The sequence below is a fragment of the Theropithecus gelada genome, chromosome 2 (genome assembly GCF_003255815.1).
Source record: "Theropithecus gelada isolate Dixy chromosome 2, Tgel_1.0, whole genome shotgun sequence".
NCBI classification, from domain to species: Eukaryota; Metazoa; Chordata; class Mammalia; order Primates; family Cercopithecidae; genus Theropithecus; species Theropithecus gelada.
Window position 1 is genome coordinate 85,088,363 of NC_037669.1, and position 27,907 is coordinate 85,116,269.

A 27,907-nucleotide genomic window follows, 5' to 3' on the forward strand; every position below is an offset into this window, starting at 1 on the left:
AGTAATATTTCCCAATAAACAAAACCAAGGCTCCCTTGAAAATGGCTGATTCCAGATCTGAGGCAGAAAATGTGCAAAACAAGCCTGTAATATCTTGTTATGGAGAACCCAAGGAAATGATAAAGACTAATATCAAGGACTAATGAGGTACTGTCAAAAGGTCACAAGGACCAAGTTGAAGTGGCTTCCACAGGCCAAAGACGAAAAAGTTATCAAATAAATTATATCTTCAAGATAAAACACTGACAATTGTTGAAGCTGCATATGGGTACACAGGTTCATTTCACTGTTCTTCCTAATTTTGTATGTCTGCCACACTACCACAGAAAACTTTTCACAATTAATCTTTTCCAACGACCATTAAAAGGTCAAAAAGAGATCTGTGCATCAATTTGTTTTTTCTGAATTCTCACTCTTCTGCATCTTTTCCCTGTAGTCAATTTCTGAATCATCATTTGGGATAAGACAATAGCATAGTGCTGCAGGCTGGGGGCATTTTCTGAAGATGAACATCATAGTCCGGGCATGGGACTCGCTGTTCGTTGGTTTCTACAGGTAGAGAAATGAGTGCTTCTGCCTCTTTTAGGTTTTTCTATTTCAAGAAATGTGTTTTGTGAAGATGCTAGAATGATCTTTCAGGGTAGCCAACATGTACTTCCTTTCTGGTTCTTGTAACCAAAGTTGCAGGGCAGCCTCTCTGCTTCACAATCCCAGTTCCACGGCTGATGACGCCCTTCTTTTTGGCACACAGCTCTAGTCTAGTCCATCCCCCCAACCTCCTAGCTTAATAATCACACCAATAGGTTAATATTTATATCTTCAGTATATACATACAGCATCCTGGCTACTTCACTTATCTTAGCATTATTTCCAAGGCATTTACTATCTTATGACTATCTCAAGAGCCATGACTGACTTTTATCTCATCCATTCTATATTATTAGCCTGAGTGCCTCTCAAGGTGGGTTTTATGGAACTATTCCATGTTTTATATTGATTACATGTTTGGTGAATTCCTGGTTAAAAAGAGTTCAACATGTTTCTTCACTGCAAGTCTTCTCAGAGTCTTTAATAGCCTAACATGAATTGTAACTTTCTAAGAAGAATAAGGAATAACAGTGTTATGTATCTGTAAGTGCATATACCACATTTCATGCTTTTATATGTATATATAGCACTTCTGTTCAAAGCTGTAGATGCAACTTCAAAGGTGCATCTACAGCATTTGATGCCTGTGAATGCATGTTCGTACATTGATATACAACACATTTCAAATGTGTTTGGCTCCATGGCCCTAACTACTTCAGGCATTTGGTGATGCTATTATTCCATAGAAAACCCATTGGCAAAATGGGTCTCCTGCGTGAAAATTGCAGGATGAAATATGCTAACTGCTATGTTCACCTTAATAATCTAAGGAGGAGAAAATAAAAGGTTTAAATGAAAATAGACACATGCATGGGCCTTAGCATGGATTTCGATCTGCTTGTTCTAGGTACCACAACCAAATTTTCCAACTATTACAGACTTTGGTTGCTTGAGGATTTCATGTCTATTTGGATAAAACAGCACAACTTTTAGAAGCAATTGCTTTATCACGGATGTTAGTGAAAGAGACAGAGAGTCCTAAATTTAAGGCAAAATAAGTTGTTAGGAAAATACAGTGATTTCTCAGGAAGGTTACACAACTAGAGTGCAGACTCAAGGGCAAGACCCCGATTTATCTGATTTTGAATCCCTGGTGCTCACTGCAGTGTTTGTCTTCACATGTGTTCACAGGGAGCAGAATCCTGCATAAATGAATACATTTAATAAAATATATTTACTTTCATCTAAAAGCAGCAGGGTTGTACCTTACACTTTTTTGCTTTTAAAAATATGGTTAATGCCAGGGAAAGCAAACGAACTTATTGCTTCAGAGGGGAGAAGTGACATCACAGAGGGCAATTTATAAAAAGAAATAAAACATACACTAAAATGAGAGGGAAGATGTACGTCATGATACCTAAACCATTAATTTGTCTCATCCTTTAAAAATCACAGAGGTAGTGATCTGGAGAAATCCATTGCTGTTTACTCTCTACTCTCTCTAAATTGATGGCAATGGCAGACTTCTGCATCCTGGCTTTGGTTTATCTTGGGCCCACCGTCTTGCAGGGAGGTATTAACTGCTTTCTCCAAGACCCTAGGACAAAAGTTCTGAAATTCCTCCTCTCAAAAGTGCCACTGATGTCTGAGGGAGTTGGTTGAGATTTTCCTGAAGCACTGATTCCCAGCTCAATTATGATTCCTCATCCCGTTTTAACTGCCACTCATTTTCCATACATTCAACTTTAAGCTGAAGGTTTGCCATCTTTCTTTCAGCCAGTTGTGTTTTAACCACATCTCCTAACTGTGGCCCAGAACACGCCATGGTGGTGCATCACTTCAAACAATTTTTAGATCTCTGGAGAGGGTGGGGAGAAAATGAAACTTTTAGTATAACTTTACCCTTAGTTTCTTCTTCTTTTGTCTTATTTGTTCACTTTTTCCTAGTTTATGCAAAAGAGAGAGAGTCTAGCTTTAGGTAATGAAATCCAGGAAATTACTGTCATGTCCTGTTGTGTTATACACGAGGAGATCCTGCAGAGGTTTCCCAGCCTGGCCATGCATCAGAATCACCTGGGAAACCTGGCCAAAGTGCAGATTCCCAGACTCTCCTCCTGGCCACCAGATGATTCTGGGGAGCCTAGTCATGTGTTTAGGAACTACTGCTAAATATTCTGAAAGAAAAAAATAAAAAAAGTGTCATTTTCTAAAGTGAAAAGTCAAATTCCTTTGCTCATAGTGACTGTCTTAAAAATAAAACATGGCCGGGCGCAGTGGCTCACGTCTGTAATCCCAGCACTTTGGGAGGCCAAGGTGGGTGAATCACAAGGTCAGGAGTTTGAGACCAGCCTGGCCAATATGGTGAAACCCTGTCTCTACTAAAAATACAAAAATTAGCTGGGCTTGGTGGCACACACCTGTAATCCCACCTACTCGGGAGGCTGAAGCAGGAGAATTGCTTGAACCCAGGAGGCAGAGGTTGCAGTGAGCCGAGATCGTGCCACTAGACTCCAGCCTGGGTGAAAGAGTGAGACTCCGTATCAAAAAAATAAAAAATAGGCTGGGCGCGGTGGCTCACGTCTGTAATCCCAGGACTTTGGGAGGCCGAGGTGGGCAGATCACGAGGTCAGGAGATTGAGACTATCCTGGCTAACACGATGAGACCCTGTCTCTACCAAAAATACAAAAAAAAAAATTAGCCGGCCGTGGTGGCAGGTGCCTGTAGTCCCAGCTACTCGGGAGGCTGAGGCAGGAGAATGGTGTGAACCCAGGGGGTGGAGGTTGCAGTGAGCCAAGATTGTGCCACTGCACTTCAGCCTGGGCAACAGAGTAAGATTCCGTCTCCGAAAAATAAAAATAAAAATAAAAATAAAAAATAAATAAAATAAAAATAAAAATAAAACACAAGGGTTTTGTGTGTGTGGCTTGGTGCAATCTCAACTCACTGCAACCTCTGTCTCCCAGGTTCAAGTGATTCTCCTGCCTCAGCCTCCCAAGTAGCTGGGATTACAGGTGCGTGCCATCATGCCCAGCTAATTTTAGTATTTTTAGTAGAGAGAGAGTTTCACCATGTTGGCCAGGCTGGTCTCAAACTCCTGACCTCAAGTGATCTACCCACCCTGGCCTCCCAAAGTGCTGGGATTACAGGCTTGAGCCACCGCACCTGGTCAAGGGTGTTTTCATTTTATGGTTAATAGTCTATGCCAAGTGGTTTAATGAAATCACCCACAGGTACAGGTGCCCTTGGCACAGTCATTACCTTTACCCTGTCGAACTTTACTTGTTAATACAATATCAGACCACTGTACAGGCAACACCCGGCGGAACTGATGTTGTATCTACACAGCAAAGGGCATGGAGAATTCAAGTTAACGTGTATTCAAGACCTTTCTCTTGAATCATCTACATCACTGGGGCTACCACATTTTAATATCCATCCTCATTCATGAATTACTAGACAGTCTGGCTGAATTCACCACTTCACATAACATATAGAACCACAGCCTGAAAGCATTTTTAGAATTAACCTAAATACCCTGACCATTCAACTCTTTTTATTTCCTACCCTGCTCAGTTTCCAAACACAGCAAACAAGATTGCCTATTATTTGTTTTGCCTCCTTTCTTAAATACCAATTCAATTTTCGGAGCTTGATAAGCATGCACTTGAAGCCCATATCCTTTATAATGGAGAAATGACATAAAAAGAGATAAACAGGCCAGTCAGGAAATGGTTAGAATCAATAGTATTAGCATAATTCATTTGAGAGATTTACTATGAACTGAAATACGCATTCTGGAACACATGGACCTGCTCAGAGAACTGTGTGACTTTATACATCCTGAGCACTTTATCCTGTTTTAATCAGCGTCCATTAATCTCAACAATTTTTCATGTTGCTTTAATTTTCCTGATTAGTTGTACTTATAGCCATGCTCACACATTCACAACGTATTTCTGAAGCTCGTTTTTCTGCAACTCCCTCCACGGGCCTGTGTAATGTCATTTCAATGTTGCTCATTATTAAGTTGAAATAATTAACTCGGCACCCTGCTAGAAAAGTCAATACCTTTTCTTTTACAGTATCAGGAGGTTTGTAAATAATTACTAACAAAAGCATTAAATGTATAAACATGTCTATCACTACTGTATTTTCTGTTTTTCTTACAATTTAAATTACAAACAGACCTCTCCTGGCACCTTAATATGAGAAATAAAAGCTGAGGCCTCTTAGGCGCCATTCTCGGTTGGCACTACATCTTCCTGGAGAAGGGTTCTGGAAAATAATCTCCACCTAATACCTGTTCTTTATAAAAGTTATATCTTATGTCCCCAAATAGGCAACAGAGAAAGAAATTTTAAAAAACTGACATTCATGTCTGTACTTTGTAACTAACTCTGATGGAGATTTATCTTAATAAAGAATGGTTCCAAACTATTTTACTTCTCGCAATTGATACTTGAAGGAGTCACTACATAAATATACAGAGTTTTCAGAGTAAAGACATTCATCTATGATGGCATTGCTTATACTGCCAAATATTAAGAGCCTAAGTGGTGTTGGTTAAAGAAACTAGTAAATCCACATACTGTGTGGTTATTTTTTAAAGAAATTATGCTGCAGAAATATTTAGAGGCAATGAAATATGCTTATGATATTTCAAGTTTAGAAAGGCGTGTTATAAAATAGTATTTACAATATTGTTCTATTTCTGAAAAAAATCCCAGAAAACATGCATGGAAGCAAGTACACCAAAATTTTATCAGTAGTTTTACTGCTGAATGATGAGACTACAGATAATTCTCTAACACTACCATAAGCCAGTACTACTTTTGTATTTGGAAAATAATTATGATGAGCTATGTTTTTAATGCAATATATAGGAAAAATGGTTAATTTTCTTACTATATAAACCCAATGGAAAGGTCTAGCACCTTAAAAGAAACGACTAACAACATAAGACTTAACAACTTAAGGGACAAAGAGAGGTAAGGACATAATCAGAGAGTACACAGAAATGGAAATATAAATAATCTTAAAACATATGACATGTGTTCAAATCTGGTCATAAAAAGAAAAGTGAAAACAACAATGACATTCCATCTTTCATCTATCAGACTGGAAAAAAGCAAAACATTTCATAACACACCACGTTGGTATGAGTATAACTAATATTCTCATAAATCGGTAGAAGAACAATTTGGTTTCACATCTCCAGAGTGCATTTTTTTCCCCAAGGATCTATCAAAATTATAAACATGCATACCCTTTGACTCAGCAATTCTTCTAGTAATTTAGTGTATAGATAAATTGCATCTCATACAAAGATATTCCCTTCTGCTTAGAGTTAAGTGGCCAATGCTTTGGAACAACATAAAGTCCAAGCTGGATTAAATGAAAACATCCCCCCAAAATGGAACCTCATACAACCTTTATATATATACTTTTTATGTAATATTAAATATATAAAATATATTATATACATTTTAAGGGTATATATACACATTTCAGGTACTTCAAGGATATATATATACACACACATATAAATGACATGATAGTTTCAGAAAAATCGAGTGAAATAAAAGGTAAGGTACAATATATACACAACGTTATCATTCCTATAAAAAATTAGTTGCAAAACATTTAATATACCTAAGCGCCTGTATGTGCATAAGCCATCTATGCAAGGAGAGGCATACACTAGGTCTTGGAAACAATGGTTGCTCCTCTAGAGGAGAGAACTCAGGGGGTTATGGGTGGCAGAGACTTAATTCTTATTGCATAACCTATGTACTATATTAGTTACTTATCATGTTTATCCTACTTCATACAAATATTTATTTACATATTTTGTTAGTTAACAGTTATTTCAAAATTATCAGCTATGGAGATGCAATGATGTGAAGAAAGATTTGTAAGCATCAGGACTATCTACTGGGCTTCCTCCCTGTAGGACCTCAGGCAAGCCCCCTCCCTTCTCTGGACCACCTTCTCTTTTCCTAAGGAAAATCACAAAGTTGTCTTTCAGCTCTTGGGAATCTGAGCTTCTAGTTGTTTTCAAAACAGATACTTGTTTTTAAATATCACACAAAATAACAGGTGTCTCAGCTACTAGAATTACACACAACCCCTGCCCTACCTCCCCTGCTTACCCCCCCATCACACTTTACAAGGTTATTCTCTTGGGAAACCTCGTCTCAATCAACAGCTTTCCGAGCACTACTTTATACACAAGGTCCTATGTTAAGTGCTAGGAATACAGGAATTAACATGACATGTTCCTGTCTACAATGAATTAAATATAAGACCTCCCAGCTATTGAGCGCCAACTAAATGCCAGGCACCGGTTTTTCTATAATACCTTGTAATATTTACATCAAGCCAATCCCCTGTAGGTGCTATTAACATCTTCATTTTACAGAGGCGCAGATGGCAACTAACAGGGGAAATGATTTGCTGACAAAGGTTGCCCAATTAGGAACTGATGGCACTGAGATCTGAAACCCAGGTCTTCATGATGCCAAAGCCAGTATTTTTTGCTACTATTTCAACGTACCTCATTTGGTTTGATGGGGGAGGAAGACTAAGAAAGAGATGATTAAATAGTAATGTGGAAAGTGTTGTGAGAGAACCCTGGGTACACCTAATGGAGATTTGCATGAAACTGGCATTGAGAAGTGTGTGGCTCCTGTCAAACTCGATGCTTGTAGATTTCTTCCCTTAGATCAAGTGGATCAGAGAATTTTCAGTTTCCAAAGCAAACCCTGATTTTGAGATGAACTCAATCTGAGATGTGGCTACACAGATGACTAGTATCACGACAGAGGGGCATTCATGTGGATGCCAACAGGAATTCTCTGTCAGCTTTCAGTCAGGCAGATCCAGACTTAATTCAACTCCAGCATGTATTGGCTCTGTTATATTGGCCAGGAGAGTTCACTCCTCTGAGCCTCAAGTTCCTCCTTGGTGAAAGGCAGATGAAGTGGAAAAAATGGAAAAAACAATAAATGTGGAAATGAACACAAAACTCTTTGTGAAAAGTAGGCATTCGATAAACAGTAATCACACATGAATTCTCATATAGGCTTAGATCTACTGAAATAATCCAAGATTGCAGGGGCAACCTACTTCCATAGAAATGGAATCACTCATGAAATATATAATTTGTTTTCTAAAAGTCAGTACAGCAATGTTTTCAGATGCATCTGATATAATGATTTTATCCTGATAATTTCTCCCACATCCTACTGACTTTGATCATCTACACCTCTAATTATTCTGGATCATAGGTGATTCTGATCCTCATCTTGTACCCTCTCCACCCATTTTCTTTCAGATGCATTAAGAAGCTTCATCATTAGCCAGTTAAGCTTCTTGGGCTACATCTTCCAAGGCATGAACAACATACTGAAATTAATGACTGTCTCCACCCTGGGGTGCCAAATGGTCTTCTTGTCAAAATCATGAGAGATGCTCCAAAAGGTGGGCGGTCACTAAAGAGAAAGAAAAAATTCAAGTCCCAAAGAAGAGTTGATCATTAAAAAATGAATTTTCTTTTTGAGTATACAGGATGTCCCTTGAAAAAGTGGTTTGTGTCTAGAAACTTCGTATCTATATTCAACATGCTGCATTTCAGACAGCATTTCTGCTTTGATCCTTTGAGCTCCTTTAATACCTCAGATGGGTTTTTAATACCCATAGGAATATATAAACTCTTTCCAAGCTAAACAAATGGAGGGCAAGCTGGAGAGTTAATAAACACACATCTATAGGGTTTTGGCAACTTGCTAAGCCACTTCAGGTGCAGTACTGGGCAGAGCAAGGGGGGAACACAGACTGCTCTTTGAGGTAGGGATGGAGGGAGTCACAGCACAAACAACCACCAGGATGGAGACAATGCACCGCAGAAATGCAACTTGCAAACGTCAATAGTGTGGATACAGCTCTGCACGCCTCTATTCCCCATGCAAATAAACATTCTAAAAATATTCCTTGGCTCTGCTGGTCTCCTACCCTCCGGCATGGAAGAGGAAAGCCTCACTGTGTTGTGAGCCCAGTCAAACTTCCATGTGCTCCCACCCCTCTTCCCCACACATTAAGAAATGTACAAATGAGAAATTGTTTGTGAGACTAATTCATGTCAGGTAGAAACCTGCCTAGTCATTATAGACATGCGCCCCTCTCATTTTATATCATGGACTCAGGAGGGAAAACAGTAATTTATAACATTTCCTGTACTAAAACCCTCCAAACACTGCTTATCAAAGAGCAAGTAAAGATAGCAACACCTACACAACAACATCCATTCTATCTGGATCCTCAAAGTTGTAATCATTCTTGAGTCTGGAAATAGGGCACGTTTTCCTCTGAGCATCTGAGGAAAAAAATCAGGGAAACCCTGTCCCCAGTAAAATGCTTCATTGAACTGAGATTTGGAAGGATAGGTAGAAAAACTGACCAGAGGTTTTAATCCCAATTATTATAGTACCTTTGGACCCCACTTTCATCTTATGGCACTATTTCAACAATTCAAAATAAAGTGCCCAGGATAAGCATTTACCTCTTCCTCCCCTTTTTAAAATTTAAAGCCAAGACGATTTTAGCAACCATAAACATATAGCACTCATTGGGATATTCATGGTAAGAGCTAGCATTGAATTATTCAAACCTGGCCCCATACCCATAATATAAAAAGAAGGCAGACTTGTATTAAAGAGTGATTAGCACAGCCTCAACATTATATGACAAATCATTGAAAAACTTTTGAATGTGATAGTCATGTTTTACATTTTTAATGCTGGAAAGAAATTGTTTTTAGGATGCAGAAGTTACTTCTACCATGTTTCTGAGATACAGAAAAGGAGGCAAGAAAATACAGGGAGGATGCGGCTGGTTTTCCTCTACTGCTGCTTGGGCGTGACTGTGTAGAATTGACATAGGAACTATTTTGACTTGGGTAATTCACAGTTTTGTGCATTACCACCCAACGTGGCAAGATATAAAGAAGTAAAGACACAAGGGAAACTTGGGAAAAATAAGATGCAGAGCCCTCAACCTCCAAAGGGAAGAATATGACCATTGGCGCTACTCTCACTGTAGAGTGGAAAGTTTTCATGGGAAAATGAATCATATTGATTCACATGTTTTAAATAAGATGGGAGTATGGTAGTTTGGCAAGAATCTATAGAGCAGGAGATACAAAAATATTTCAACAAATTAGCATATGCTTGCAAGTTAAGTGCTTAAAAAACTTACATTTTAACGCCTACAAATTATATTATTCATGACACTAATGTACTCCCACTGGTAAAGTCTGTATCTAATTTGTGTAATGAAGGATCTGGTCACTGTTGAGTATGTGTATTCCCAGATCCAGAATTCCAAATTTCTTGTCAACCAAGAGCTCAAGTAGACCCAGGAAGTGGCAAAAATCCAAGAGCTGTTTTATCTAGGACAGTCTCATCAGAGCAAAAAAACCTCACCATCTACTTTTCCTGACTGAAACTATTAGTTTTACCTTCAAGGCTGAGAAATCTCGAGTAAGGAGTCCTGTGGTTTTCCTGCATCCCTATCAACACAGATGGGTTTGTGGACTGTGCTAAGTATGAAAGTAATACAACTTCTTTTAAACCCACACATAGATCCTAAGAGGCATGGACTATGCTTATACCCCTCTTGGAGATGAGCAAACTGAGGGTCAGGGCATTTAAATAATGTGTTAAGATCTTTGCACTAGTAAGTGTGGTAGCCCAGACCATAGTTCAGTCCCAGAGGCCACCTTCTTAGCCTTTACTCAAGGAAAACGCTGTGTCCCTATTGTGCAATGGATCCATTATACAGGTCATTTCCAGAAGCCTCACTTGGTAGAAACACCTGCAGGGCACTCACTGAGAACAGTCTAAAGACTTGTGGTAAATCGCCCACCCAGCTTGAGACCTCAACAGGAAATTGGAGTCATTCGTTGGAAAATGGAATCCCTGAACTATGGTTTTCTGAACTGTAGCCCACGAAACATGTCAACACAGCTTCGAGACCAATTACTTTCTTTCAGCTTAGCGGATAAATGAAAGGTGCGTGGGGAGAAGCGATGAGAGAAGAAAACTGTAGCCACAGCTTTTGGGGTTTCCAGGAAGATGAGCAAAGCTTGTGTACAGATCTCAAAGCGAAACCGATGGCAATATAATTTTTATGAGAAGTGATGAGTGATACTAACAAAAAAAGCACACACTAAAAAACAAAAACAAAAATCTAATTTACCTTAGAAATTAATATTTTGCCAACATTGAAATGTTGAAATGAAAATGTTACATGTGTGTAAAGTTTTCTTTTTGGTTAATTATTTTTCTTAACCGGTTCTAACTATTTATTTTGCAATTGATTCTAAGCAAATCTTTGTGAATCTCTTTCTTGGCAAAGGGGGCTGGGTAATCAAGAAGGAAAGAAACATACTGGAAAATAGTAAAACATTACATCCTTTCTAGATTCCAATTTTGTCCAACTTGTTGACAGTCACAAATGCCCAGAAAATATGGGCTGAGTTGTTTTCGATTGCTGTTTGAATAACAGATTAATTTAATAATCAGTGGGGTATTGGATGACAAAAATTATTGGTTAGAGCGGCCAAACCACCAACCCTAATGACATTCTTATGTAAATTCTTATTTTCTTTTAGGCTCCTGCATTCTTAATAAACCCTATATTTTTGAAAATCCCCTTAAAAACACTACATACTGTCCCTCTATGTTATAATAGATCTGTCTATGCTATAGACACATAAATGTCCACTTGTGGAGTTGCCAATTTGAAGGTTTCTATTTAGAGCAACTGAGTCACCTCTTGATGTATTTTCCATACGAAACCATCTAATGATTCTGGAAACAGGACACAGAAATGGAGTAGGACGCAGCTCAACTTTGCTCTTCAAAGATTTCTGAAGACGGAAAAGACTTCTGCTATATGGGTAGAACCACCTGACGTGATTTACTTAGTTCTAGCACAATGTTTAGATACCAGGATCAGTGGATCTCTTCTAAGAGATGGGCAGATTGTTAATGACAGTCCAAAAGCAAACTGCAGCTGAGGCCTGTTCCCGTGGGAAGTGCTCAGTTCTTTGGGATTGTTGCTCTATGGTTTGCCATTGCTTGTGGAGGAAAGTAATCGCTGCCTTGAGACCAGTTTGTAATGGACACGGTTCTGTATGTTCCATTGCGGAAGGCGAGATGTTTTCCTATGAAAAAGATCTTACTGCGTAATTTCTGAAATACTATAATTTTCACCAAACTCAATTTCCAGCGCACTCCTGGCCAAACGCTACAGAATTGTGTTATTTTTGAATGTCATTGCCCCTGACCTGAAGTTACCTACAAAGTTGGTCAAAAATTAGTAATTGTCTTAGAGAACTAGACCTGAAAAATTTCATTCCTTCCAGGGAAAGGTTGATAAATTTCTTTGCAAATTAGATATAAAGCAGAGGTACAGATTCAGCTTTCTGGATACCATCAATCATGCTGGCTATTGTACATCTATGGGTCATCAAGAAGAGGAAGACAACAAAAATCAAATAACATTATTTTCCTCCTTAATAGACTGCATTCTGAGAATACGAAGCTCAAAGAAAATGCCAAACAATAGCTTCCTAAATACTTTGATAAATACTCAACTATATCTTCTAATAAACTGTATTTCATAAAATGGAGCAAGGAGGGATAAAGAGAAAAGAATATGCAAAAGACAAGAATAAAAGGTTCCACTTTTCAAAAGCACTCAACAAAACTGGTTATGGCTCCTTTTTTATATTGTATAAACATTAAATCATAATTTTATAATAAAGCTTCACAAAGATTTTTGGATTAGGAAAAAAAGTAGTCTTGAATTGATTTCTCATTCAACTAGCTACCCCAGTGATCTGTCAATTTCTAATCTCTAAAAAGAAGAGGAGGAGGAAGAGAAACAAGTGAGTTGTTTGCTTTGTTAGGACCAGTCTGTGCGTGTGTGTGTGCGCGTGTGCGTGCTTAGCGGTGAGAGGGAAGGGACAAAGGGGTAGCAAATGGCTGTCTGAATGAGGAGTTTCTGTTTCAAGAGGCCACCATGTCATTTTTCCCATCATCTGGAATCTGATCATTTTTACTCTTTTCCTTGAAACCTTTCGGTGGTTCCATACTGGTGTCAGGGTAGTTAGCATTTAAAGTCCTTCAAAGGGCTAGTTCTCTTCGACAGGATCAAAAGGGCAACAAGTCTTAGGCCTTGATCAGCCCTTGTCCCCTCTGTCATCTGTCCTCACCCACAATTCTCTATTCAGCTTCCTGGAACGTCTAACAATGTGTTGACCAAACCACAAGTTCTCTCATCTCCACAATGCTCCCCTCTCTGCCTGGGTGTGCGTACTCAACTCCTCCTCACCCTGGTGGCATTGTGTTAGGTGCTATTTCTTCCAGGAAGCTTTTCTTGATCACCTAAGCCTTCCTTCTGTGACCCCATGTAACATCTACTCTCTAATCATGGTACTAACCATGGAGTATTGGCATTGCCTGGTTACTCATCTGCAACCTCCGTGAGGGCAAGAATTTTGTGTGTCTCATTCACCACTGCCTCCTCAAAGTGCAGCCCAGTGTCTGGGATGCAACCAGATGATCAAGAAATGTTTACTGAAGTCCTGAGCTATCTTTACATTTTCTTCCTATGACCCTATTTTGTTTTCTGAGTGAATTCCTTAGAGACCTCCTTCAAGATCATTAATAAATCAGCCCTCATATCTTATCTACCAAATTGCCATCTCACAAATTAGCAATATAAAAAACAGGCAAAACCAATCCATGATGTTAGAAATCAAGAGAATGGTTATCCTGTGGTCAGTGAGGTTACCCTTACAGGAGGGCAGGTGTGGGGGTCGGTGCTTCTGAGGAGCTTGTAATGTTATTTCTCTTCCTAACCAGGGTGCTGGTTATACAGGAATACTCACTTTATGCAAATTAATCAAGCTGCAAACTTACAGTTCGGACACTTTTCTGTAGGTGTTATGCTTCAATCAAACGTTTACTTAAAAAAAAAAGGAAAAAAAGAAAAACCCCAAGTCCTCATTTCTCTCCCCACCCAGACTCCTGGGGCTTTATTGTTATGCTTCTGCAGTATGTGACTGAGCTGCCAGGTGGTGGTCTTGAAATAAAGCTTGGAAAGGAAAATCCTCCAATGCCTACAGTGTTTTTTCACTGCTGCTAGCACACTGTGTAAGGCCTTACTCCATTTACTACCCAATCTCCTGTGAGTCTTCAACTCAGCGTGTCATTAGAGAGTTGAAACAAACTAGCCATGACTGATATAAATCTCTTCAACTTCAACTTTGTTTTTTTTTTTTCTTTTTTGAGATAGAGTCTCATTCTGTCACCCAGACTGGAGTGCAATGGTGCAATATGAGCTCACTGCAACCTCTGCCTCCTGTGTTCAAGCAATTCTTGTGCCTCAGCTCCCGAGTAGTCGGGATTACAGGCGTGCACCACCCTGCCTGGCTAATTTTTGTATTGTTAGTAGAGACAGAGTTTCACCATATTGGCCAGGCTGGTCTCGAACTCCTGACCTCAAGTGATACGCTCGCCTCAGCCTCACACAGTGATGGGATTGCAGACGTGAGCCACTGCACCCAGCCTTCACTTTTGTATCTTATCCATCTTGGCATTCCCCAAAGCACCAGCACAGTTTCTAGATCACAGCAGGAATGCAATGACCTCCTATTCCTACTGAATGAAAGGTAGTCATTTCTTTAGTTTGAAATCTTTGGTCACTTTCTTTAATCCAGCTGCATTTATTTCTTTATTTTCTAATTATGATTTCTAATAAGGAAAAATACTGCTGGCTCTAGCAATGTCCTATCTTAGTTCTATTGGTTTTCTCACTTAGAATAGAAATAAGAACCCTAACTTGCTCTACTAAATATGATTGTGCTCATGATTCACTAAGGGATACTGGCCACCTCACAGAGTTTGTAGTTATGATGACTGAGGGTATAGTATCCATTTGGTCAAAAAGGTTCTCAATCATTATAAAACCAGCGGCGTCTATCTCACAAAACCATACAGTCACGAATTGTCAACAACCCTTCCATCACACATGGCCTGTGATCATATCTGAGACATATATGTTATACCTTTTTTTTTTTTTTTTTTTTTTTTTTTGAGACGGAGTCTCGCTCTGTCGCCCAGGCTGGACTGCAGTGGCCGGATCTCAGCTCACTGCAAGCTCCGCCTCCCGGGTTCACGCCATTCTCCGGCCTCAGCCTCCCGAGTAGCTGGGACTACAGGCGCCCGCCACCACACCCGGCTAGTTTTTTTGTATTTCTTAATAGAGACGGGGTTTCACCGTGTTAGCCAGGATGGTCTCGATCTCCTGACCTCGTGATCCGCCCGTCTCGGCCTCCCAAAGTGCTGGGATTACAGGCTTGAGCCACCGCGCCCGGCCTGTTATACCTTTTTATACAGAGAATTCTACGGTAGTGAAATAACATTAGACAGTGGAAAGAAATATTCACATTTTAGCAGAATGGTTTACAGGTGTTAAAAACTTTTTTATATATTTGGTGTTATGTGTTTCCACCTATTCAGGCTGCTATAACAAAATACCTCAGAGTAGGTAATTTATAAACAACAGAAATTTATTGCTCATGGTTTTGGAGGCTGGGAATCCCAAGATCAAGACACCAGCAGACTTAGTGTTTAGTGAGGCCTTGTTTTCTGACTCAATGATAACACCTTTTTAGCTGTGTCTTTACATGATGGAAGGTCAAACAGACCCCCTCAAACTTATTTTATAAGGGCACTAATACCATTCATAAGGGCAGAGACCTCATGATCTAATCATCTCCTAAAGGCCTCACTTCTTAATACTATCACATTGGGGATTAGGTTCCAACATGTAGATTTTGGGGGTCACCAACATTCAGACCATAGCCTTACACACATGTTACATGTGACTGTTTACTGAGTACTTAATCTGATTCAGGCATTATGCTAAATTCACAACATACATTTTCTCACTTTCACTCCTATAACAAGCCATGATATGCTTACTATTCTAATCCCCCCAAATCACCCAGGAATAAGCAGAACTTCAAGGAGTTAAGGTTTTCGTCCAAGGTCACAGAGTTAATCATCAGTGAAGTCAAAACTCACATTCTGAACCCATTGCTTCCAAGGCTCCTGCACCGAACCATACACTTCAGTACTTTCTTGTGGTGGATCTAGAATGTCCCCAGTCAGAAGAATAAACTATAACATGGTAGACTGGGCAAATGTGGAAGCCATCTTGCTCTAAACACTCAGACACACTAGATGAAATAGTACAACAAAACAAACATGTTTAAATACAAAAGATCTTACGAGAGAAGACACTAAAAGCTAACTTGTAAATTTACTGCTAAGTGAAAAAAATGGATAATCTGGCACTCTCTGAGGCTCTGAATAGGAAAACCAATATTGCCCATGAGAAATCAAACTTCAAGTCTAGACTACATGCTGTTTAGGAAAAATATGTACTCTAATTATATGGTACACAAATTCCTAAATACAAAAAACTTACATAACAATTATTCCCAGGCCGTCGTTACTAATAGGATACATTATAGAAGCCAAAATGCAAATATATAGTGAAGAAAAAATCAAATTCTATTCTGTTCCCAGATAAATTATGTTTAATAGTAAAAATCAATTCACAGTTAAAAATGACAAATACATGAGCCAATAATCTAACATGGAAAAACGCAGAAAGAAGAAAAATGAGGATTGATACTCCTAAAATTTAAACTATTAGAACAATCTTAAAAGGTTTTTTATAATTTGGTACAGAGAACCTAAGACTAAGACTGTATAAAAGAAACATATAGTTTTAAGAGAAGCAAACGAAACATCTAGAAATAAAAAGCTCAATAGATTGTTTCAGCAGCAGACCAGACAGGATCAAAAGGAAATTAGTGAACTGGAATATAAGTTTAAAGAAATTATCCAGAATAAAGCACATAAAAAACAGAAATGAATTTATATCTGGAATCACATCAGTGAAACCTCAGAACATTCGAGAGAGACTGAACACTGTAAAAGCCATCAGAGAAGGGGGAGAGTTCATACTACCTACAAAGGAACAAGGATAAAAGTGAGAAGACAATGGAATATCTTCAAAATATTTTAATTTTGATGCTATGGAGATAAATCATCACTGTTGAGTACATACTAAATTAGGGATTTTAGACAAAGAATGAGATAATTTATCACTCTCAGATCATTCTTGGAAAAACTTCTAAAGCACTGTAAAACAAAAAGCAATGTTTGGTTTTTTTTTTAAAATCAAAGTGACTATAAACATATAAAAATGCAGGTAAACATGTTATTTACTATAGGCAGCAACAACAGTAATAATTATTTCATGGGTTAAAAACAGTAGAACTAGAAGGTTAGAAAATATTATATGAAAGAGATGGGAGGTAATTCAACTTAACAAAATCTAAGCTTTTGTTTGCTCTGGAGAAGGGAGGAGAGCCTCACCAATTGAAACATGTTAAAAAGGCAAAGAGTAACTACTAAAGGAATAGTGTGTACTTTACATAGAATACCAAAAAAAAAGGAGAAAACCCAATCAATCCAACTGAAGGGAAAGAAAGGAAGAAAAGAGAGAGAGAGAAAGAGAGAGAGGAAGGAAGGAGGAAGGGAGGGAGGGAGGGAGGGAAGGAAAGAAGGAAAAGAAGGAAGGAAGGAAAGAAAGAAGAAAGGAACAAAGAAAAACATGAGGAATACAGAGCATATAAAATGATGGTAGAAATATTCCAAACTTATTGGTAAGCACCATACATTTTTAAAGATTAAACTATCAGATAACAGAAATAATAAAAACTTCGAATCCAGCTACATTCTGTTTATAAAACAAAATCCTAGTGCAAAATAACGAAAAAGGGTTGAAAATGGAGGGAAAGGGGAAAATATGGCCAGCAAATATTACCAAAATAGAGCTAATGTACCTCTGCTATTAACAAAACAAATAGACATTAAGACATAAAGCACTTTCATGTATAAAGAGGGTTATTACATAGTGACAACAGGAATGATTTCTTAGGCAGCTATAATAATCATGAACAGGGATGTCCATGGTAAAATAACTTCAAAATACAGAAAGCAAAATGAATTGAATGGCACAAAAACGTCCATAAGCCTGGTGAGAGATTAACTGACATCTAAAATAGACTGAAAATAAAGGTAGGTTTGAAACACAATTTGTATACTTTGTCCAAAGGACACACATTGATCCCTGTGCCCAGCTATTACATAATATAACTTGCTTTCAAAAACATGTGGACAAGGACTGGAAATACAAAGCAAGTTTCCACAAACACTAAAATAGATGTGTTATACAGACCACAAGGCCATTTAATTAGACTTCAATAATAAAAAGGATGGCCTCAAATCCCATATATTTGGACATTTTAAAACATGATTTAAGCATTGACAGATCAAAAAATGGTAAAAACTAGAAACTCGTTAGAGATGAATAAGAATGAAGGCCTTATATATATATTAAATTTAGAGATGCACTGGAATGCAGAGAGAAATGTATACCTAGACATATATATGCTTATAGGTATATCTATATACATATAAAATGAACCTGAAAACCTAAGCATCAAATACAAAATATTAGAAAATAAAAAACAATGTAAACTCAAGAATCATAGAAGAAAGATAAAACAAACATATCTCTGGCAGTATGAAAAGGGAGAGAGAGAGGGAAGGAGGCAAGAGGAAAGGGAGCAAGAGGGAGGATCAATTACAAGCTTTAAAAGGGGGCAAAATCACAAATATAGTAACATTTTTAATCAAAAGAAAACACTATCAACAATGCCTGCAATAACCTTGAAAAATGAGGTGAAATAGGCAGTTTTCTAAGAAATATAATCACCAAAACCATTTCAAAAGGAAAAAGAAAATCCAGAAATCTCTAACCACAAAAGAAACTAATTTCATAGTTGTAAATTTATACACGCACGAAAAAACACACATATACAAATCCCACCAGTCACTAATAGTTTTATAAGTTTTACCAAATCTTCAAGAAACAGATACTGGATTCCATCTTTTATAAAATGCTACGGATATTACAGAAAGAGGGAAACTGTAAGTAATTTTGTGGCAATAAAGTGACCTTAATAGGAAAGCCAAATGACATTGCAAGGAGAAAAAGTATTACCACTCTCCTTTTTGAGCATAAAAACAAAAAGTTCACGGTGTAAGTAAATTGAATTCAGCAATATGTGTAAAATATTATTGCTTTTTTTTTTTTCCTGAGACGGAGTCTAGCTCTGTTGCCAGGCTGGAGTGCAGTGCCAAGATAACGGCTTGCTGCAACCTTCACCTCCCGAGTTCAAGCAATTCTCTTGCCTCAACCTCCCAAGTAGCTAGGATTACAGGTGCCTGCCACCATGCCTGGCTAATTTTTGTATTTTTTAGTAGAGGCAGGGTTTCACCATGTTGGCCAGGCTGGTCTCCAACTCCCGACCCCAGGTGATACACCCGCCTTGGCCTCCCAAAGTGCTGAGATTATAGGCGTGAGCCACCGCGCCTGGCCTGTTTATGACAATGAAGGTCCATCCTGAAAAAGCAAGTATATTTTCACATTACACATTCTATATACTATTAATAAATAATATATACTACATACAAAGTATGTAATATATACATACTATACATATGTAATATATACTATATATATTATGTATAATACATACACATATGCATTATATATTTATTTCATGAAAATAAAACCATGACATATACATGATTATAGATATCATGAAATATACAAACAATACATACATATGATATGTATATATAATACATACATTATACATATCAAAACCCTGTCAGAATTCATAGAAATTAATAGCTAATTCCAAAATTAGTATGCAAGAGTAGAGTCAAGAATAACCAAGAAAACTTAGAAGTATTTTATATGTGTATATATATATATATTTCATGATTTAAAATTTTAAAAATAGTAATGTAACTTAACATGTTAACAAATTAAGGAACTTTTTTTGTAATGGATGTAGAACTTTCTTATGAAATTCAACATCCATTTAGATTTCAACAATAACAATGGCAACAAAAACTCTTACAAAAGTTTTCTTTAGCCTCATAAATTGTTACTACTAAAAATCTACAGCAATTATAGAATTAATAGTGATGGTTGCACAACATTGTGAATATACTTAACGCTCCTGAATTATACACTTTAAAATGGTTCAATGGTAAATTTTATATTCTTTATATTTTATGACAATAAAAAAGTCCTTTAGCAAACATACTTAACATGTAATTATTGGAGGCACTTCCTTTAAATCAGGAATGAGACATGGTTGCCTAATCTCATTGCTTCTATTTAACGATGTGTCAGAAGTATAGTGCAATAAAACAGAAAACAATAATTAAGTATGGAGAGTAGAAAGTAAACGTTTCACAAATGATATTATGGTCTATGCAAAAAGTCCAAGAGCATCCATACACAAACAAGTCAATCTCAAAGAGCATTTAGCAGCGTGTTGGATACAATATTCAATATACAGAAATCAGTGATACGTTCATATACTAGTACTTACAAATTAGAAAAGTAGTTTTAAATATATACTATTTATGATAGAAGAAAAACTATGGGTATGTAGGTATAAATATATAAAGTTATAAAATTGTATTAAAAGGCATAGAAAAGGCATGTAACTAAAGAGACATACTTAGTTTATTAATGGGAAGTCCAATTATTATAAAAAATAGCAATTATCTTTAAATTGACCTACCACTTACAGAAATTTTAATCAAAACCCTATCAAAATTCATGGAAATGGGCCAGGCGCGGTGCCTCACGTCTGTAATCCCAGGACTTCGGGAGACTGAGACGGGTGGATCATGAGGTCAGGAGATCGAGACCATCCTGGCTAAAAAGGTGAAACCCCGTCTCTACTAAAAATACAAAAAAAATTAACCGGGCGTGGTGGCGGGTGCCTGTAATCCCAGCTACTCAGGAGGCTGAGGCTGGAGAATGGCGAGAACCCAGGAGGCGAAGCTTGCAGTGAGCTGAGATTGCGCCACTGTACTCCCAGCCTGGGCGACTTGGCGAGACTCCGTCTCAAAAAAAAAAAAAAAAAAAAAAAAAATTCGTGGAAATTAACAAGCTAGTTCCAAAATAAGTATGTAAGAGTAAAGAACCAAGAATAATTAAGAAAACTTACAAGAAGAATAAGGAAAGGAGCTTGTTCTCCTAAATACCAAGTCATATTATAAAGCTATAATAATTCAAAAGATATGGTATTATATATAGGTATTAACAAACCATAAGATCTGGAAACAGATCTGCATATAGGTGAGAACTCAGCCCATGACTAGACTTACTTGCACTCCAGCCTGGGAGACACAGGGAGACTCCATCTCAAAAAAAAAAAAAACAAAAAAGAAAGAAAGAAAATTTCGGTGCATTGTGTGCCTGTAGTCCCAGCTACTTGGGAGGCTGAGACAGGAGGATTTCTTGAGCCCAGGAGTTTGAGACCAGCCCAGGCAACATAGTAAGACCCTGTCTCTTAAAAAAATAAATAAATAAAAAAGGCATCTGTAAAGAGTCAAACCACAGAATAGGAAGACCCACATACAATGCATACGATTGTAAAGAAATAGTATCCAAAAGAGAAAGAACACCCACATCAATAAGAATAGATCTAACCACCCATTCGGGAACTGCCCAATTGGAATAAAGAGGTCAGAAACCCCAAATAACCAATAAAACCATTAAAAGAGGCTCAATCTCATTAGCAATCAGGGAAATGCATACTCAATCACCAAGAAACATTTCCAATTTATCAGGTTTGGGTAAATCCTGAAGGCTTCTGCCTTCAGTAAAGATACATAAGGACATTCTCAAACACACAGTTCAAATTGCCAACTGTCAATTGAGAAAGCACCAATAAGAACTTTCTCAAAACATGAACAAACTGACCTACACATCTCCTATACTGCAGGATGTATTTTCATGCATTCTGAATGCTTCCCAGTGTTTAGAATATCTTATAAAGCCAAGCGGTGTTTCTTCTAAGCTGACAGAAATACTTCCTTACACAAGAGGGCAGCCATGTTTTCTATTGGTGTAACTGTGCCTGCAAGTCACACAGACCTATCTGGGAAAGTTCTGTGCCGAGCAGAAAGGTGTAGGGGGTTAGAGGGTGGGGGAATGGCTTACTTGGAGCAGTCTTCACAAGCAATATTCCCTGTAGTCTCCTTGATGGTGCGCTCAGAGACAAATGCCGGATATTCAGTATCACAAGGCTCCAGGGTCTGTTTCAATTTCTGGGCTGTAGGGATAGGGGGAAAAAAAAGGTAAAGAATGCAAGGCACAGGCTCAATATTGTGACTGGCAGCCCACAGCAACCCAGAACACAGTTCCGCTTCTGCTGCTCTGTGATTTTTCTAGCACAGCATAATGCATTATTTTCTAATTAGTCAAGTGATTTCATCTGCCAAGCAACTCTATAAGCTATAATTCCTCCAGCAGTTGTGTTGGCTTGATCAGCTATCATTTATGCATCACAAGAATTCAAATTTCTGGGACAACATCAGTCACCGGGTCTCTGACCTCAGACTTACTCAAACTTAGCAACAACACATATGTATATCTGAATAAATGTATAAGTTATACCATATTATTTAGGGTGAGACAAAGGTCATGATACAATTGCACGGTTTTATTATAGAAAGAAAATTGAAATATGAAATAGTAAAATACGTAATGTCTTTGAAGCACAGCCATGAACCAAATCCTACTATTATGAAGCTCTTTGTCCAATAATATGCCATGTCAATTTTAAAGCACTAAATAACGCTGGTACGTGGATGAGCACATAGTAGGTGCTCAGTAGAGGCTTGGCAGTTGATTGTCCAGTGGGCAAGATCCAAAACCTCACTAAGTCTCAATTTTCTTATTTGTAAATTGAGGATAATCAAGTTCTATCAGAAGTTGATGTGAGAAGTAAATAAAACAATGTATGCTGACTACTTAGTACAGTACCTGAGACATAATGAGTGTTCAGTAAATGTCAAATAATGATAATAATAATAATAGCAACAATAACAAAGATAACAGTATCATTCTAATGAAGCCATTGTGACATTATAACGATGACAATAATGATAGACACTACAGCATAGTGGTTAAGCGTGAAGGCTCTGAAGTAAGAGAAGTTTGGAGTACGAATCCCTGCTCTGCTACTTCTAGTGAATCCTCACCGTTCTCATCTGTAAAATGGGGATGCTAGTAGTACAGGTACTCTTCACAGGAGGTCTACTTGTTAGCATTTCCCCCAAGAGAATGCTTATAGATTTCCAATACCACAGTTTGTACAAAGCCTTCAGTTATTGTTTTTGTAGGGAAAAAAATTGTATTTACATTTACAATTCCAAAATTCAATAGGATTTTAACAAAACTGTGTGTGAACAAAGTCTCATGTTACATTCCAAATATAACTGGTTGGTGGGCAGAACTACAGGGAGATGTGTTGTCCACTCTCCATGTGGGATGCTGCTGGCACTAAGTGAGCCGTCAGTGCTACTGCACAAAAAACAACTGTGGGGTAACAACGAAACACTCGTGGGGTGATCAGGAAGCGATTCTAAGCATTTGTAGTATCCTAACATGATGGTTTCTTATATGTAGGCTTTTCACTGAGGTTTAACTATATTGAGGAAATTGGTTGAGGGTTTGGGGTTGGAGCACAATGCATTTAATCTTTATTATTTAAAACAAAAGGAAGTAGACTCTTCATCAGCTCTTTCATTCAGAATATAGAATTTTCAGTAACTGATCGCTGACATTAAGGGGAAATGTCTATAGTAACCTCACAGGATCTTTCTGAGGAATAAATGAACAAAAGCATGTACAGCTCTTAGCAGAGTGAAGCATGCACGCACTTTTGCCCACCTACATGCATACACACAGCCTTCATGAAATGCTACTCATTAGCAAGTGTTACCACCCACAGGCCAGAGGCTGGCTAGTTCTGTAGTAGCTAAAAGCACCAATTCCAGGCAATGAATCCTGCCACTGCTGTGCGACAGCAGGTGAGCTTTTAACCGTTTTACACCTTAGCGTCCTCATGAGCTAAATGGGAATAGCAGTACCAAGCTTGTGTGGTTGTTTGAGAATCAAATGAATTACATGGACAGTAGCTGTCACGCTGTGAGTCCTGCTTAAGTGTATGTTTTTACCACCATCGTGACTCATGCTGTACTTGTGCTATTTCATGGAGTCAGGCTTTTTGAACCATCACTTTTTGGTAGAAAAGGCAAGCAAATGGCTGCCTCTCTGACTCCTGACTCCACTGATTGTACAGTGCTGGTAGTCATTCTCCAGAAAGGCCAGGTTCCAAACACCGTCCCTTTGTCCCCAAGATGCTAGCTCATTGGACGGAACATTAAATGCCTGCTGAATACAAGAATGACTCTCCTGAATAGTGTTTTCAAACATAAAATAGAATACGATGGGCCAAAAAATGTGAGAATCTCTGTCCCTTATGACACACTTCTTTCTTGCCTTTCAGGTGGAGGGTAAGGTGAATTTTAGGTGCTCCAGGCCCAACAGTAACAACACAGAAGAGCCACGTGGTGGGAACATCAGTCTCTTCTCAAATCTTTTTCAGTGCCTCTGTTTTGTAAGGAGGACATCTTTGTTTGACAGTAGGGAGTTTCTACCACCTTTCTATCTTTTACTCCTTCCTTTCATTTGTTCTCCTCTCCCTTTAAGCTGAAGAGGCCAAACACAAAGCTCATAGGATCTGGCTAAAATTTGGTAACACTTTTTATTTTCATGGTTCTTATTTTCACAACTGATTTCTCTGTGTGGCAAATCATTCTGGTTTTCAGTTTATAAAACTTTCTTTTCATAGTTAAATTATTTGAATTTAAAAAAGTGAGTCCCTTGAAATGAAATAAAGATTTAAGTATACAATAGCGTAGGTTATAAGTGGAAGCGGCACAAGCATGCAGACGGAATATAAAAACCTAATGATGGCATAACAGCTAAATTTATGGAGAAATTGCTGCATTCCAGATGCTGTCCTGCTTAATATGTATTAATTTATTTAATAGTAAAATATGACAAAATTAAAAAATAAACTATGAGGTATGAACAGTTGTTATCTGTTTTGCAGATGGCGAATGGAGGAAAAAGAACGAGGGTAAATTGCCCAAATTCATCCACTGAGTATGTGGCAGAACCAAAATTTGACCTTGGGCTGTCTGGCTCCAGCGTGTGTATGTTTAACTGCTCTGTGAAGTTCGGCCAATGAAAAAAAATAAGAAAGGTCTTTGGGTCAGGCTGGGATAGGCAGCACACGTGATCTGAATAAGCCTGATAATTGCACCATCTCTAATTCTAATTGTCTGGGCCCAGTTACGATGGAATGGGTCCAGTACTCTCAATGGTGAGACTCATTTGGCTCTGATCCTTTCTGGGGATGAAATTCTTTTTCCTTTGACAATCGTAGGGCACTCCATGCTGATATAGTGATAAACCGTTGGGTCTATTTGCAGCACGACTATTGGCTGGAAGTTGCTTGATGTGCTTTTGGGAAACGTGAATTATCCTATAAAGCCATGGTCACATTTAATTTAAATAACATGGCTAGAACTTACTTTGTCTAGAGTGCTATGGAAAACACCACATATATGTGCAGTCACTATTATTTATCTATGGAGTTTCAAACCAATAACCGAGGCTGCTTGCAATCTACTGGATACTATTTTTTTTGTTGTTGTTGGAGACAGAGTCTCACTCTGTCCCCAGTCTGGAGTACAGTGGTGTGATCTCGGCTCACGGTAACCTCCACCTCCCGGGTTCAAATGATTGTCCTGCCTTAGCCTCCCAAGTAGCTGGGATTACAGGCATGCACCACCATGCTTGGCTAGTTTTTTTATATTTTTAGTAGAGACAGGGGTTTCACCATGTTGGCCAGGCTGGTCTCGAACTCCTGGCCTTAGTGATCCGCCCATCTTGGCCTCCCAAAGTGCTGGGATTACAGGTGTGAGCCACTGTGCCTAACCCTATTGGATACTGTTTTAAGTCTTAGGCACTCAGAACTCACATCTTACAAAGCTGTAGGTAGTCAAGGATCACTGAGCTCAGTTTGGCTGACTCCTTCTTTTTCCAGAAGGGAAAAATGAGGTTCCAGAAGCAGACACTGCCTGCCGTGGGTCCCACAGAGAATGACTCATCACAATCATCATTAACTCACACAGCAAACCACCACCACCTTCACCATCAATCTTAACTATGCACTTACTACATGCCAAACCCTGTGCCAGGCCCTTAGCATGGGCAAATTCCTCATCACCACAGAATAAGCAAGTCCTTGCTACTGTCCCATTTTGCAGATGAAAAAACGAAAGCTCAGAAATGAAGACACTCGCCCAAGGTCACACTGCAGTGAGTGATGGGGTCCAGATGTGAGCCTGGCCCTCACATCCTGGAGCCCACACTGCTGTGCCTCCTGTCCCAGTTACTCCGATGTCACCATGACCTATCACCCACTCACAATGAAGCACCCAAGGGAGCATCCGCACAAGTGAATTTCTTTACTTTTCCCTTAGCAACAAATGTCCCTGATGAGAATAACTGACTTGGGTTCACAGTAATTATGTGCAGACAATTGGCAATGAATAGATTTGCCATTTGAAAAGCCTTCCTCTTCTTTTGTTTCTGTGAATGCACCCCTGTTCACAACCGGGTGCCAGCAAGCTCTGTTCTCTTTGTGCAACTTCACCAAAATGATACCTTTGTGATAATCAAGCAGAAATGGGCTTCCACAGTCCCCTTCATTAAGGAAATGGAGCAGATAAACAGTGTAATTATGGATTCCATTTTTAACTAAAACAAAGATGTATGTCTCAGCTCAGGGTCTTTATCTAGTGAGGGAATGGTAAATTTAGAATGAAGAAACCTTGCAAGCCAATAGCATATGGTGCCTGAAACATTTCCCTCCTTATGCCGGGTCTGGGATTTATATTTACATTTAATAAGATATCCCAATGACAGCAATCCTGTGGATGAATGAGTTCACCTTTGCTTCTTTTCATTTCTTCATCCATAAAATGGAAAAAGTCATATGATGCCCAGCAGAGGGCTGTCGGCTGGAATGAGACAATTCCAGTGCAGTAGCTGCGGCTCTCGCTGTCATCATTAGCTGAGGGAGGTCTTGGCTTAGGTCTGAGTCCATTGCCTCTTAGCTGTCTGACTTAGGTGCTTCAGAGAGGCTTGGCAGGAAATTCTAGCAGTCCCCACCTCTCAGGTATGTTGAACGGATCTGAAGATAATCTATGTGCCAGCTCTCTGGAAATGGCAAAGCACTTATGTAGCAGCACACCATGCATCAACGATGCAATTATGTGACAAGGTCTCTCTGTAGTCTGTGGAAAGGAGCTCTCACAGTCTGGCAGTGGAGTCAGAGGACATGCTGAAATGATCTATTCAGGGTCCTTTCTACAAAGCTCCTTAAGACAGAAAATAGAGAACTAAAGCACCATATTATTCCTTTCAGCTGAAAACTGGACCACTTTTGGTCCAGCTGGGGTGGGGGTGGCGAAACTGCAGAATGGGAGCCTTCACAAGTATCTCTCAACATCGTGGGTGCAGAGATCACACCCTGCTCCCTCAGTCACTGTCCCCTACTCTGCACCCCTCAGTCGGGGCCAGGGTTTCTCAACAGTGGCACTATTGATATTTTGAGTGGGATATTTCTTTGTTATGGGGGCTGTCTTGTGTGTTGCAGGATATTTAGCTGCATCCCTGGCCTCTAGCTACCAGATTCTAGTAAGAACCCTCCCTCCCATGCTGTGACAGCAAACATGTCTCCAGTCATTCCCCTGGGAGGCAAAACTGCCCCCATTTGAAAACCACTGTTCTAGGCAAAGATCATAGTGAATGGCATTCAGTAAAAACTCTAGAATCCATAGGACCAAAATAACAGTATGGCTAGATGTCTGTGGTGGCAGGTCACGGAAAAGGGAAACAGGTCAAGGTGAGGATGAGGGAAGTGGGAGTGAACGCAGACACGAAGAGAAGGGAACGTCCTCACTAGGTATGAAGAAGAATGCCAAAAAGTAAACCACTGAAAATAACAAGCTTGCTGCCCTCAGCCCTGTGCAAACTCCTAAGAAATAACCAGACATCTCAGTTAAAAAAACCACCGCCACCACCCAAAGCATGAGCGCCCACCCACCATGCATGGTGTACTTGCACAAGGGCTTGGCATGCATTGCT

General features: G+C 38.9%; 1 protein-coding gene across 2 annotated transcripts in view; it reads right to left on the minus strand.

Annotated features, from left to right (window-relative positions):
* CACNA2D3 (calcium voltage-gated channel auxiliary subunit alpha2delta 3) overlaps positions 1-27,907 on the minus strand; it is a 930,450-nt gene that overhangs the window by 29,168 nt on the left and 873,375 nt on the right. For both annotated transcript variants that reach the window (XM_025377234.1, XM_025377233.1), the window contains one exon: positions 21,839-21,950. In XM_025377234.1, the coding sequence (XP_025233019.1) occupies positions 21,839-21,950 (112 nt within the window). The remainder of the gene's footprint in view (positions 1-21,838; positions 21,951-27,907) is intronic.